The sequence below is a fragment of the Equus przewalskii genome, chromosome 2 (genome assembly GCF_037783145.1).
Source record: "Equus przewalskii isolate Varuska chromosome 2, EquPr2, whole genome shotgun sequence".
Lineage (NCBI taxonomy): Eukaryota > Metazoa > Chordata > Mammalia > Perissodactyla > Equidae > Equus > Equus przewalskii.
Window position 1 is genome coordinate 11,688,201 of NC_091832.1, and position 16,026 is coordinate 11,704,226.

Genomic DNA, 16,026 nt, shown 5'->3' on the forward strand with positions numbered 1-16,026 from the left:
CACCCCTGGTAGAATAGCAGTTAAATTAAAGGTAACAACCCAACTTTCTCCTCTTACCAGTGCTCATTAATGAGGATGAAGCATTTGGGAAGTCCCTTAGATACTCCCTGGGAATAGGATGGTGAAACCCTGCCTGGGCTTGGCAGCTGCCTTCTCTGAGCATTTGGGTTTTTTTATACTTGTTCTCTGCTTATTAAAGATATGCTTCACTGTCCTGACATATTCCTTCCCACAAGGCTTAGAGATAGAGTTAAGCTGTTTTATTTTTGTGGGTGTTAATTGCCTGTTATTTTCTCTTTCAGACTCTCAGTTCAATCTTTAACATTGAGATGGTGAAAGACAAAACTGCAGAAGAAATAAAACAGGTAATGAATGAAAACAGATTGGCATACTTCATGAAAGCGTGTGCCCTGTGAACCAAATCTGAAAATAGAAAGGAGCATACATTTTCCTGATGCCTCTTTCTAGAAAGAGAAAGCAAAAGTGATGAATTATGTGAAAAACAGTGGCATAAGAAAACTTGTCTTTCTTGGTCTCACTCCTGTATGTCTCATCAACTCAAATGTCCCCTTTTTTTTTCATTCCTATTGCCCATACCTTATTTGAAATTGTCACTACTCTATACCTGGATTACTGCACTACCTTTCTAGATAGGGTTCCCTGCTCTCATTTCTCCCACTCCCCCTATCATAGCCTCACCAGTTGAGTTCTCTTAAAGTTCTCTTTTCATTATGGAGAGGCATAGTGTGTTGGTTAAGAACACAAACTCCAGAACCAAGCTGCCTGCTTTAAGTCCTAGCTCTGCCACTTATGAGCTGTATGACTTTGATAAGTTAGTTAACCTCTCTGGGCCTTAGTTTCCACATCTATAACGTGGAGATAATAGTACTTACCTCATAGAGTTATTTGGGGAATTAAACAATATTTGTAAAGTACTTAGAACAGTGCCTGGCACAGAGTAAGTGCTATATTTGTGTTTTTAAATAAATGAATAAAAATAAATATTATGTAAGTAACCTGCTCACAAATGTTCATTGACTTCCCATATTCCTTTACCGGGCATTCAGAGTCCTCCATTATTATAGGACCTCCTGCAGGAAGCTTCCTGGACACCTTCCTTCAGAGCATTCATGATCTATCCTGCCTGTTTGGTCATTCCATGTGCCTTGCTTTGCATTGCTATTTAAATTTTCATGTCTATGAATCTTTTCTCTAATTATGCTATAGAAAGCTATTTATTGGCATCCCTTATAGATCCATGAATTACATTTTAGGTAGATTGAGAGAATCAGAATATAATAAAAGCAGTGTACTGTGTGTTAGGAACTGACTTAGTTCTTCATATGCACTATTTCATTAAATTCTAATAGTCATCTTGTAAAGTAAGTGCTGTTATTCCCAATTTACAACTGAGGAAACTGTAACTTAAAGAGATTAAGTAACTTAGTCAGTGGTAGAGCTGGGACTCAACCTCTATCTGTTTGACTCTGCGTCATACTCCCTTACGAGAAGTTGTGCCAGTTGCCATGGGTTTCCTTTGGGTGCTTTATCATTCATTTCATTTCAGCAAGCATTTGTTGAATACCTATTAAATGTCAGGCTCTGTGCCAGACATGGAAACAAGTGAGAGAACTCCCTACTCTCAAGGGGTTTTTAGCCCAGTGGAAGGACAGACACAAAGACAAATAAGGACAACACAGGGTTCTAACTTCTGTTAATAGAGGTTCATGCAAAGTCTCGGGGAGACCTCAACTGTGCCTTTGGGAAGAGTTGCCAGTGGAAAGTAGACACCAAGCATGTCCTTTAGGGGAGGGGGAAGCCAGCCCAGGAGGGCTGATCACATGACAGATACCATTCAGACCTATAATTTTAATAAAAATTTGTTCGTTAAAATAATTTTGAGTAACCAAGGTCAACTATGTTAGGAAACATCCATGAGTCTCATATTCATTGTTGATTCATAAACTATCTACTAATATAAATTAAATAAAAATAAGCAGGATATGCTCTCCTTAAAATGAGAGGACAGTGTTTTAACATGCGGGAAAAAAAAAAGCAGCCTCAGGCTGCATTGGTAGAGTGATTTGCCCGGGTCTTAGGAGATAACAGTCCTTCTGTGTTCTGTGTTGGTTAGATCACACTTTGATTAATGTCTCCAGTTAGGGCCCCCCATTTTAATGGGGATGTTGACAAAGCAGAGCAACTCTAAAGGAGGGTGACCCGTTGTTTAACACCAGCTCACTCAGGTGTTGCCTTGGCTATGATGCCTGTCCCAACTTCTGTGTCTCTGCTAATGCTGTTCTCTGCTTAGAATACATCTCTTATCTTCTATCTGTTTATCTCCCCAGCATCCCCATTCACCTGTTTGACTCTTGATCATTCTTTAGGATATAGCTCCAGTGTCCCTTCCTCTGGCACTTGTTCCCTTACTTGGGTTAAGTGCCTCTTTGTTGCCCTCAGAACACCTGGGCTCTGGTTTGCATTGTAATTCTGTTGTGCTAAGCACAAACCTACATTATTTCACCTAGTCTTCACAGCAGTCCTGTGAGGTTGATATTATTGCTATTTTATTGATGATTATATTGATGTTATTTAGTGATTTTCAGTAATTTGCCCAAAGTAGCATAGCCAGCAAATGATTAGACCTGGGATTTGCATCTAGGTCCCCCTGACTCCACACCCTGGGTTCTGAATGACTGATATCCTGGCTCTCTGAGAATGCCCACATGTGCTGGGGAGTATGAGTTTTGGGAGGGAAGAGAGAAGATATGAAAAAAAGAGCTTGTCTGTTACACCCAAGGCACTTCTTAAGAGAAATGATTAATAAGGTCATAGAGTCCATTTCTCTGACAGGAATTTGTTATTAAGAGTTACAGTTTAATCATCTAGAAGAGTAGATGGTATTAAATCTTTTTTGTAATCATGTACCAGTAATAAAAGCATTACATTGGGTTTTCCTCCCTGTTATCAAATAGCATATTACTCTGAGCAATGAAAGCTGTCACCATTTCGTGGCGCAGATTGAAAAGATTACCCACATGTCACAGACACTCTCTCTTTTTTGTACAGATTTGGCAGCAGTATTTTGCAGCAAAAGATACAGTCTACGCAGTTATTCCTGTAAGTAGTTTGGAGGGAAAAATGAAAGTGTTATAGCATGAAGGTCAGGTCTCTAACCTTAGCAGGCAGTTGCCTTTACTTTTCCTACATTTATTGCCTCTTGAGAACTTGCCTTTATAGCTCTGAGGTTTTTTATTATGCCCTAAACACCAAAGATTGGGAGCTCCATATGGTATATTTATAGCTCTTGTTTTTCCTTTCTCTGGTTTAGAAATGTCTCTTTGAGTCAAGTCTCTGACAAGGGAGCCTGGTGTAAGTTCATGTTGAGCAATTTCCAAGCTTCCAATTTCCAAGTCTTTTATTTCTTTTTGCTGTTTTCCAACCGAGCTATTGGAATTTAAGACAGGACCTCTAGCATGGCTTTCTTCCCTTCTTGTCTTAAGTGACCTATACCTGAGCTTACTTGGAACCTCCTCCTAGTCTTTTTCTGGCATTTCCCTTTAGCAAGTGGCATTTTCTTAGTTTTTTTCCCTTTCTCGAAATTGCTGTCTTGGAAATAGTTACTGGCCACTGCTTGACCATTGAGATCTGTGACTAGGAACGGGTGTTGCTGTCTTCTTTTGGTTTAATGTCCTATTGGCTTTTATCATAAGAAAGCATTTGAAGTACTGTACTGGGTTATCAGCTAGTTCTTTAATTGTTCTTCTTCTTCCCTGAAGAGGAAGGAGCTTAGGTTAAGTTTTTATCAAGCAAATAGATAAATATATACATATTATACTGAGCTTACATGTGTAAGTGTAAGATTAAGGGGGAAAACTTACAGACAGAAAAATAAAGCCAGGCCCTTTGGTTGTTGTGAGAGTTGGGTTTTCTGCCTCTTATACGTATATGCCCTTGCCCTGCAGGAGTTCAACAGCCAAAAGGATCTGCACTTTTCTTGATATTTTAGCTCTCTCATACTGATTCATTGTTTAGACAGGCCTTGTTAGCTCTTCCTCAGACAGACTTAGTGACCTGACATCTCTGACATTTGTCAGAATCCCCTGGAGAGTTTGGAATATTTGGACTATCCACTCTTGAGATGTAATTCTGACATTGAACAGCAAAGCATACATCTTGGTTTTTCCTCTCTGTCGTAAGAGCGATTTGTAAATGATGGAACTTAAGAGATTGTTTTAGTGGTATTTTAGTTCTAGAGTGCAGTACTGGTGAATTTAAATGTGACTCTGGCCTTTTATGTTTTCCTGTTTGTGAATTTTATTCTTTTCCAACCTACAGGAAGAGAAGTTTGATTTGATCTGGAACCGGGCTCAGTCCTGTCCAACAGTAAGTTTCTGTTGACCATGAGGATTGCTTATCAATGCTGCCAAACAAGGATGTTTTCTAACCAACCTCTTCATGCTTCATACTGTCTCACATGTTATAGTGCTCTGTTTATTTAACAAAGATGCTCATATGTTGATTGTATTGATACGTGAGACTTTCAGCCTTATGAAATCACATGGGTTTGGCCCAGTATGTCTCTGCCTTTTTGGCTCTCTGACCCATCTCAGCCCTTTCTGATCTGGATCTTAATCTATCAATATAAGTGAACGTTGGATGCAGCACCTGAGACCTTAATATTTTCAACCTTCTTTAAGTTTCTGTCTTATTGTCAGTTTTCTTTACAGTTTTGGCCGTGCTATCCTGATTGTATGTGCTTAAAAGGAATTATGAGATTGTCACTAGAGTAATAAGTTGCCAGAAGACCTGAAGAAAAGGGAATAGGTGAGGTAGACCAGCTGACTTGATGTCAGTAATAATTTCTAGAATTCTCAAAAACAATTTACAAACATTACTGAGAGAAAATAAAAGTAAATGGAGGGATATATCATGTTCATGGATTGGATGACTCAATATTATTGTCATTTCTCCCCGGTTGATCTCCGTATTGAATATAATCCCAATAAATAATTTTTTAAAGAAATGACAAGCTGATTATACAAATTTATTTGGACATCCAAAGGACCTAGAATGACAAAACAATTTTGAAAAAGAACCAAGTTAGAAAACTTACGTGACCTGATTTCAAGACTTATCATAAAGCTACAGTGATGAAGACACTGTGGTATTGGCATAAGGATAAACATATAGATCAATGGAACAGAATAGAGAATCCAGAAATAGACCAACATATGTGTGGTCAGTTGTTTTTCAGCAAAGATGATGAGGTAATTAAATGGGAAAAGGATAATCTTTCTAACAAATAGTGCAAAACAATTGGATATCTATAAGGAAAAAGATGAACCTCTATTCTTACTCACCCTAGATCCAAAAGTTAACTCAAAACAGATCATAGATGTAAATATAACTTCTAGAAAAAACAATCTTAGATTGAATCTTAGTGATCTTGGGCTTGGCAAAGATTTAAGTATGTCACAAACAGCACAAACTATAAAAGAAAAAAATCAATAAATTAGATTTCATTAAAGTTTAATTTTTCTATTTGTATACCCATGTTCATAGTACTATTAGCCACAATAGCCAAAAGTTGGAACCAATCCAAGTGTCCATTGATAGATTAATGGATAAACAAAAGGGGGTATAAATAAATACACAGAATATTACTCAGCCTTAAAAAGGAAGGAAATTCTGACACATGCTACAGCATGGATGAACCTTGTAGACATTAGGCTAAATGGAATATAAATATACACAAAACAAAAATATATCACAAAAAGACAAATACTGTATGATTCCATTTATATGAAGTACTAGAGTAGTCAAATTTATAGACAGAAAGTAGAATGGTGGTTGCTAGGGGCTGGGAGGAAGGGGGGCAGGGAGTTACTGTTTAATGGGTATGGAGTTTCAGTTTGGGAAGATGAAAAAAATTCTGGAGATGGAAGGCATTAATGTACTTAATGCCACTGAATTGTACACTTAATAGTTAAATTGGTAACTTTTATGTTATGTATATTTTACCACGATAAAAAAAATTAAAATGTTCTACTTTTCAAAAGACATTGTTATGAAAATGAAAAAACAAGGCACAGAGTGGGCAAAGATATTTGCAAGACATATATTGACAACTGACTTGTATCTGGAAGACATTAAAAGCTCTTACAACTTAATAGTGAGAGGACAAGCTACCTGGGCAAAACCTCTCTCACCACTCTTATTCAGCATAGTACTGGAAGTTTTGGCCAGAGCAATTAAGCAAGAAAAAGAAGAGGTATCCACATTGGCAAGGAGGAAGTGAAACTCTCACTGTTTGCAGACGATATGATTTTATATATAGAAAACCCTAAAGAATTCATGAGAAAACTATTAGAAATAATCAACAACTACAGCAAAGTTGCAGGGTACAAAATCAACTTAGAAAAATCAGTTGCATATCTATACTTTAATAATGAACTAACAGACAACTCAAGAATACAATCCCATTTACAGTTGTAACAAAAGGAATAAAATATCTTGGGGCCGGCCTGGTGGTGCAGCGGTCAAGTGCACATGTTCCGCTTTGGTGGCCTGGGATTTGCCGGTTCGGATCCCGGGTGCGGACATGGCACCGCTTGGCATGCCATGCTGGGGTAGGCGTGCCACATATAAAGTAGAGGAAGATGGGCATGGATGTTAGCTCAGGGCCAGTCTTCCTCAGCAAAAAGAGGAGGATTGGCAGATGTTAGCTCAGGGCTAATCTTCCTAAAGAAAAAAAAAAAAGGAATAAAATATCTAGGAATAAATTTAACCAAGGAGGTGAAAGACCTATACAATGAAAACTATATTATTGAAAGAAATCGACGATGACCTAAAGAAATGGAAAGATATTCCATGCACATGGATTGGAAGAATAAACATAGTTAAAATGTCCATACTACCTAAAGCAATCTACAGATTCATTGCACTCCCAATCAGAATCTCAATGACATTCTCCACGGAAATAGAACAAAGAATCCTAAGATTCACATGGGGTAACAAAATACCCTAAATAGCTGAAGCAATCCTGAGAAAAAGAAACAAAGCTTGAGGCATCATAATCCCTGACTTCAAAATATACTAAAAAGCTATAGTAATCAAAACAGCATGGTACTGCTACAAAAACAGACACACAGGTCAATGGAACAGAATTGAAAGCCCAGAAATAAAACCACACATATACAGACAGCTAATCTTCGACAGGGAGCTAAGAACATACAACGGAGAAAGGAAAGTCTCTTCAATAAATGGCGTTGGGAAAACTGGACAGCCACATGCAAACGAATGAAAGTAGACCATTGTCTTATGCCATACACAAAAATAAACGCAAAATGGATCAAGGACTTGAAGGTAAGACGTGAAACCATGAAACTTCTAGAAGAAAATATAGGCAATACACTCTGACATCAATCTTAAAAGGGTCTTTTCAAATATCATATCTGCTCAGGCAAGGGAAACAAAAGAAAAAATAAACAAACGAGACTTCATCAGACTAAAGCGCTTCTGCAATGCAAAGGAAACCATGAACAAAATGAAAAGACAGCCCACCAACTGGGAGAAAATATTTGCAAATCATGTATCCGATGAGGGGTTAATCTCCAAAATATATAAAGAACTCATACAACGCAACAACTAAAAACAAACAACCTGATCAAAAAATGGGCAGAGGATATGAACAGACATTTTTCTTTTCTTTTCTTTTTGAGAAAGATTAGCCCTGAGCTAACATCCGCTGCCAATCCTCCTCTTTTTGCTGAGGGAGATTGGCCCTGAGCTAACATCCGTGCCCATCTTCCTCTATTTTATATGTGGGAGGCCTGCCATAGCATGGCTTGATAAGTGGTGCTTATCAAGGTCCACACCCAGGATCTGGACTGGTGAACCCTGAGCCACCAAAGCAGAGCCTAAGAACTTAACCGCTATGCCACGTGGCCAGCCCCCAGACATTTTTTCAAAGAAGATATACAGATGGCCAACAGAGGCATGAAAAGATGTTCAACCTCCCTAATCATCAGGGAAATGCAAATCAAAACTACAACGAGATATCACCTTATACCTGTTAGAATGGCTATAATTATCAAGACAAAAAACAACAAATGTTGGAGGATGTGGAGAAAAGGAAACCCTCATACACTGCTGGTGGGAATGCAAACTGGTACAACCACTATGGAAAACAGTATGGAGACTTCTCAAAAAACTAAAAATTGAAATACCATACAACCCAGCTATCCCACTACTGGGTATTTCTCCAAAGAACTTGAAATCAACAATTCAAAGAGACTTATGCGCCCGTATGTTCATTGCAGCATTACTTGCAATAGCCAAGATGTGGAAGCAACCCAAGTGCCCACTGACTGATGAATGGATAAAGAAGAGTGGTGTGTGTGTATAGATATATGTGTGTGTGTGTGTGTGTGTGTGTGTGTGTGTGTGTATACAATGGAATATTTACTCAGCCATAAAAAAAGAAAAACTGTCCCATTCACAGCAACATGGATAGAAAGTGAGGGTATTATGTTAAGTGAGATAAGCCAGACAGAGAAAGACAAACACCATATGATTTCACTCATATTTGGAAGGTAAGCAAACACATGGACAAAGAGAACAGATGAGTGGTTACCAGAGGGAAAAGGGGTTGGGAGCTGGACATAGTGGCTAAAGGGGCACATATATATGGTGGCTGACAAATAATAATGTACAACTGAAATTTCACAGTATTATAAACTATTATGACATGAATTAAAAAAAACACACCCAAAAAAATGGCAAAAGATTCAGACAATACACCAACAAGGTGGAATGGCAGATAAGTACCTGAAAAGTTGCTCGACATCATTAGTCATAATGGGAATGCAAATTAAAACCACAGTGAGATACCACTAGAACGACTCAAATTTAAAAGACTGACCATACCAAGTATTGGTGAGGATATGGAGCGACTAGAACTCTGATATACTGCTGGTAATAATGGGAAATAGTACAACCACTAGAAAACAGTCTGGCAGTTTCTTTACAAGTTAAGCATATACCTGCCATACTACCCAGCCATTCTACTTCTAGATATTTTCCCAAGAGACCTGAAAGCATGTGTCCATACAATGCCTTGTACACAAACGTTCATAACAGCTTTATTTGTAATATCCAAATACTGAAAAATATCCAGACCTATCACAGGTAAGTGAATAAAGAAACTGTGTATGTGTGTACATATACAGTGGAATAATATTCAGCAATAAGAAGAAATGAACTCTTGATATATGCGGTAAGGTGGATAGATCATAAAACAATTATGCTGACTGAAAGAAGCCAACGCAAAAAGTACGATTTTATGGTTCCATTTATACAAAATCCTAGAAAATGCAGACTGGCTGATAATGACAAAAATCAAATCAGTAGTTGCTTAGGGACAGTTGGGGAGAGAGAGGTGTGAATTACAAACAGACTTTTTGGAGAAATTTTTGGAGATGATCGATATGTTCATTATGTTGATTGTGGTAATAGTTTCACAGTATACAAATGTCAAAACTCATATAATTGTACACTTTAAATATGTGCAACTTACTTTACTTCAAGTATACCTCAATAAAGCTCTAAAGAAAAATTTTTTCCCTAACAATGGATCAGCTATTAGATAGTCACTGAAGTTATCTCATCTAATAATAGTAAAACAGAGCCTGAGTGGTTGGCAAGAAGGATACGACTCCATGACTAATGCATATTGGTCTGATTATACTTCATTTTGTTCTGGCACCATTCTCTTCTCCACACTCATCCCCAATTCTAAACACCTCAAGCATAAAATTCATCATTTCTTGTGTTTGGAGCCATATTCCAGTATCAGCCTCAGATGAGAGAATATGAAGTGATTACAATAATTGGAACAAAAGTTAATTCAGCAGCATTACAAAGTTTAGAAATTGAAAAAGACCCAAATGTTCATCAATAGAGGAATAGATAAATTATGGTAAATTTCTGTAGTAGAATTCCATACAACAGTGAAAATTACTGAATTGGAGTTATATTTATCAACATGGATAAATCTCAGAAGTATACTGTGAAGTGAAAAAAGCAAGTTGTAAAAGTATACATATAGTTTGATAAGATTTAAGTTTTTAAACATGCAAACAGTACTGTTTCTTGTTTATGGATATACACATACCATACATTAAAAGTATATAAAAACCTGAGGGAGAATGACAGACACAAGATGCAGAATAGATGTTACCCTGGAATGGGATTAGAATGGGTTACAGAGAGCTTCAATTGGATCTCTAACGCTTTCTTTCTTAGATGGGTTGCAAAATATATGCATGTTTGTTATATTATCCCTAGGAATTTCATAATTTTAAAAAATGTTTTAAAAACCAAACATTGAAGAAGTGAATGATCCAGGTGGTTGAACACGGAGTAAATGATTTTATTTATTCATCTGTCTCCTTGTGTGTGTGTTTCCCACAGTTTCTCTGTGCACTGCCGAGAAGGGAAGGCTATGAGTTCTTTGTAGGACAGTGGACAGGTGCTGAGCTCCACTTCACTGCACTTATAAATATTCAGGTAGGTGGCTTGTGCTCATCCCCTAGAGGAAAGATGCCACCCCTTTTGGGAACACGAGCACCTGCTGAGGCTTGAGGACACAGAATATCTACCAACTCCCAGGAGTATTTGCTGTGAATGATTGTGTTTTGATGTTGGGCTAGCTTTCTAGGCCTACTCAATAGCTAAAAATTGGAAAAGACACCAAAACATGTTCTCAGGGTACTTCTGGCTCTCTCCTATCTCTTCCCCAGACATTTCCTACATGTGCCTTGCTTAACAAACATAGGTGAGTTATGATGGTTATCTTTTTAACCTTAAGGTAAGTTCTGTGTCTTGTGTCTTTTTAACCAGGTCAGCACTTTCCAAGGTGCTAGATGCATAGTTTCCAATCCATAGATGTTGGGTTTTTTGCTTCTCTCCTTCCTTTCTTTTTCTTTGTTTTATTCCAGAATATTAGATTGAGAAATTCAATCCAAAGCATTTGACACTTTTAAAATAAGTCAGTATTTTAAATTAGATCATGACTAGACTTGCTATTATTTATTTGGAGGCCAAATCTGGCAAAAACAAGCATATATTATAATGGCTTTAAAGCTGGAGTAAAGAGAGTACAAAATAGAATGAGGGTTTGCTCATGACTATACTCCTTGTGATTGTATCCAAAAATTGTAAAATATTTGTTTAAAAAAAAGGAAGGAAAAAAATAGAATGAGGAGGCAGCTTTCACTTTATTTTATAACTCATCCAACAATACTTTTTTTTAAGTATACTTTTTTTTGGTGAGCAAGATTGGCCCTGAGCTAACATCTGTTGCCAACCTTCCTCCTTTTTTTTTTTCTTCTCCCCAAAGCCCAGTGCATAGTTGTGTATCCTAGTTGTAGTTCATTCTAGTTCTTCCATGTGAGATGCCACCACAACATGGCTTGATGAGCGGTGTGTAGGTCCACACCCAGGATCTGAACCAGCAAACCTTGGGCTGCCGAAGCAGAGTGCTTGAACTTAAACACTCGGCCATGGGGCCGGCCCCTAATCCAACAATCATTTATGGGACACATAGTATAATAACCAATATTTGATGTCCTTACCATGTGCCAGATGTTTTATATACATTATATCATTTAATCCTCACAAATATCCCAGGAGATAGATACTATTCTTATTTCTATTTACAGAGAAGAAAGTGGGCTCAGAGAAGTTCGTTCACACTGCTAATAAATGGTAGAGCTGGGATTGATTGATTCTAAGTTACTGATTCCAAAGTCTATGAACTTAACCATTGTGCTGTTGTGTTGGAAACTATGCTAGGACTTGGAGATCTTGTAGACAAGGTCTCTGCTCTCGTGAAGCTCACATACAAGTATAGGAAAAAGATCCAGAAACCTAATTATGATCAAAATGATCAGTATATTTGAAGTATGTTCGGGAGAACTGAGAGGCTGAACTTTTAAGAGTACCATCGCAACAGTTAGGTACTGATAAATTAAAAAGACTATTCCTGAAATTTTAGAGATGAAACCCAGAGATCTTTTTTTTTTAAAGAAATACTCTTAAGGGAGTTTCTCTTTTTTTTTAATTTTTTATTTTATTATTTTTTTTAAAGATTGGCACCTGGGCTAACAACTGTTGCCAATCTTTTTTTTTTTTCTGCTTTATTTCCCCAAACGCCCCCTGTACACAGTTGTACATCTTAGTTGCAGGTCCTTCTAGTTGTGGGATATGGGACACCGCCTCAATGTGGCCTGATGAGCGGTGCCATGTCCGCGCCCAGGATCCGAACCCTGGGCCGCCGCAGCGGAGCGTGCGAACTTAATCACTTGGCCACCGAGCCGGCCTGTTGCCAATTTTTTTTTTCCTTCTTCTTCTTCTCCCCAAAGCCTCCCAGTACATAGTTGTACTTCGTAGTTGTGGTCCTTCTGGTTGTGCTGTGTAGGACGCCACCTCAGCGTGGCCTGATGGGCGGTGCCATGTCTGCGCCCAGGATCTGAACTAGCGAGACCCTGGGTCGCCGGAGCAGAGCGTGCGAATTTAACCACTCGGCCATGGGGCCGGCCCCCCAGAGATCTTTTTTGAATGTATAGTTGTTTTCTCCTGCACTGCATGAGGGCTTTAGCTTTGAACCTAGCCTCTCTTCCTAGTCTGAACTGAAGTCTGGTAACCACTGCCCTGTCCATTTTTCCTGAAATTATGGTGTTCCCATTCTTCTTTCCCCGCTTCCTCTCACCAAGATTATATTTTAAAACTGCACATTACAAATCTGGCCCATGTGCAAACTCTCCAGCTGTTTGCTACAGCTTAAAAGAGCTCAGTCTTCAGAGCCAGCCAAGGGTAGTAGATTTCAACTGTGAAATGCAGTAGTCCATAAAAGTGGCAATTACACAGGCACATTGCTTTCTTTAGAACTTGATTTGGTAGCTGCTTGTGCCGTTTTGTTTTTAAATATATGGCCATGATGAAGTATTCACTGCCTACTGTGAACATTTTCTGGGAAAAAAGCCAAACCTTTTTCAATTGAAGACACAAATAACACTGTGCAAACTGTCAGTTTCACCATGCCTTGGCAGGCCTGACCATCCCCCCACATACCAGTCGTCCCACTCATTAGCCACCCAAGGGGCTGTTAGGGGCCAGAATTTCCTCCAGACTCTATTGCTCCGAAATTGCGGTTTTGTTGTGATGGTACCTTATTGAGCCTTGATAAGTGTTCCTTCTTATAGACCCGAGGGGAAGCTGCAGCCAGCCAGCTGATTTTATATCACTACCCTGAACTTAAGGAAGAGAAGGGCATAGTGCTGATGACAGCAGAAATGGATTCCACATTTCTGGTAAGAATCAACTTTTACCTCCTTGGATTTACTGTGTGGCCCTGAAGCTATTCTTCTGCCAAAGTTCATGAAAGGTGTAATTCTGGAGGCCTACGTGTACTTGTTTCTTAAAGTTGACAATAATTTTGTCTTGCTCAGGCTCTTCCAAGTTGAAATTAGTACAGATCTTCAATCACTTATTCACAATTTTGAAGTCCAAAATCTCTGAAAACAAAGTTTTTTTGTTTTGTTTTGCATTTTGCTGAGGAAGATTCGCCCTCAACTAACATCTGTTGCCAGTCTTCCTCTATTTTCTTTGTGAGCCGCCGCCACAGTATGGCCACTGATAGACGAGTGATGCAGGTCTGCGCCTGGGAACTGAACCCAGCCCACTGAAGTGGAGCACCTCGAACTTAACCACTAGGCCACCGGGGCTGGCCAACAAAGTTTTTTGATAACTGAATTGATCACAAAACCTTATCTGACTTGAACTCATTTGGTAGCTAGATCTTCACTTAAACTGATGTGAGGCCACTTACAGTCCTTATTAATCCGACTTGGTATGGAATATTCATGCATTTTACTAGGGAAATATTATGTGTTTGATTATAGTGAGTATGCATAGTACACAGACAGTATCTGCACTATTACCTTTCTAAAATCCAATAATTCTGACTCTGAGCCACATCTGGCCCTAGAGGTTTCAGGTAAGAGACTGTGGACGAGTAAATGGCTTTTTAAGTATAGAGAAGAGTTCCAAGTCTACAGTAGTTATGCATCTTTTATCTTCCTCCACATTGTTCATATGTTCAGCTTTCATCATCCATGGTGATTTCCCTTCCTCCTTTTCCCATTCCTTGGGCTAGAGCATCGACCATATGTCCATAGGTAATGGTGTCCGTTGTGTTTGTTCTCTCTGCGTATCCAGGGCCAAGAGCAGTTTTATGATTACTATACAACCTGTTTGTCTAGTCCTTGCTCATTTCAGTCTCCTCATCTGGCAGGGTTTAAGTTCAAGATATCCTCAAGATAGTGGGGGCACTTTAGTGCCTCTTCCCCTTGAGATTCTTCATTACAACACCCACTTATTTTCTCTCTCTTTCTTACCAGCTGCATATTGGGAATGAAAAAGTGATGACGTTCAGCTAGTATCTCACAGTAGCAGTAAACCCCAAGTCTAGGACACAGTTGGGACTCTACTTCCCTGTCTGTTATTCCTGAAACTGTTCAGCCCCATTTCTCCCATTCTTCCTTCCACCCATCACACTCAACTGGAAGTCACCCAAAATCCTATCCAGAAGAATGGAGTTGCCATTAACTGAGATAGACAAGATTGTAGGAGGAACAAACAGATTTGGAAGGAAAATTAGGAGCTCAATTTCAGACACATTAAATCTGAGATGTCTGTTAAATATCCAAGTAGTAGGCAGTTAGATATATGAGCCTGGAGTTCAGGGGAGAGGTCCAGGCTGGAGATATAAATATGGGAATTGTCAGCATACAAATTGTTATTTAAAGCCGTGAGACTGAATAAAATCACCAAGGAAATAAGTGAAGATAGAAAAGAGAAGAAGTCTAAGAGCTGAGCCCTGGAGAGATGAGGAAGCATCAGCAAAGAACATTAAAAAGATATAGTCAGTGAGGTAGGAGGACAACTAAGATGGTAGCCTGCCTTGGAAGCTAAGATAAAATGTTTCAAGGAATAGGAAATCTCACTTTCCGGTAGGGCAAAATCTCACTTGCTGGTAGGGCAAATGAGATGAGGACTGAGAATTTACTAGATTTCACAATATTAAAGTCATTGAAAACTTTTATAAGGGCAGTTTCAAAGGAGGGGTAGGATAAAAGCATGATCGGAGTACATTTAAGAGAAGATGGGAAGAGAAATTGCAAAGAGTAAGCATAAATCTTTCAAGGAATGTTTCTGTGAAGGAAAGGAGAGAATGGGGCATTAGCTGGAGGGGGAGAAGTGGGGACAAGAGTGTTTTTTGTTATGAGAGAAATAACGTTCTATTTGTATGCCAACAGAAAAATCCAGTGGAGAGGGAAATAATGATAATGCAGGAGAAAGAGGGGAGAATTGTTGAAGTAGTAGTTTTGAGTGGGTGAGTCTGGGAGTAAGGGGTTGATCTTTGCCAGAAATATAACAAGAGGAGAGAAGCTAGGATATAAGGACACAAATACAGTTAAATGCATAGAGGTTGTGACAGCTTGTAGAAGTTCTCTTCAGATTGCTTAGTGAAAAGAAAGAAAGGCGATCAGCTGAGAGAGTATGGAAGAATAGATGTTGGACAGTTGAGTAGAAAAGAGAAAGTGTGAAATTGTTGTCTAGGACAGGAGTCAGCAAGCTACAGTGGGCCAAATCCAATCCACTGACTGTTTTTAGAAGACCCATGAGTTAAGAATGTGTTCTACATCTTTAAATGGTTGGGGTGGGGGGTGAGGAACTAAAGAGGAAGAATATTTCACGGCCTGTGAAAAGTATATGAAGTTCAAATTTTAGTGTCTGTAAATAGAGTTTTATTAGAACACAGCCATACTTATTTACATATTATCTATGGCTGCTTCCGCTCTACAACAGAGAATTGAGTAGTTGCAACAGAGAGTATAGGGCCCACAGAGCCTAAAATATTAGCTGTGTATCCATTTACAAAAAGTGTTTGTGAACTTG

The 16,026-nt window shown here is 38.7% G+C and overlaps 1 protein-coding gene across 1 annotated transcript in view; it reads left to right on the top strand.

The window, feature by feature from the left end:
• The window catches only part of ATPAF1 (ATP synthase mitochondrial F1 complex assembly factor 1), a 30,832-nt gene that overhangs the window by 7,682 nt on the left and 7,124 nt on the right, over nt 1-16,026 (top strand). The window contains exons 4-8 of the mRNA XM_070592963.1: nt 303-365; nt 3,070-3,120; nt 4,339-4,386; nt 10,477-10,572; nt 13,269-13,376. Coding sequence (XP_070449064.1) covers nt 303-365; nt 3,070-3,120; nt 4,339-4,386; nt 10,477-10,572; nt 13,269-13,376 — 366 coding nt within the window. The remainder of the gene's footprint in view (nt 1-302; nt 366-3,069; nt 3,121-4,338; nt 4,387-10,476; nt 10,573-13,268; nt 13,377-16,026) is intronic.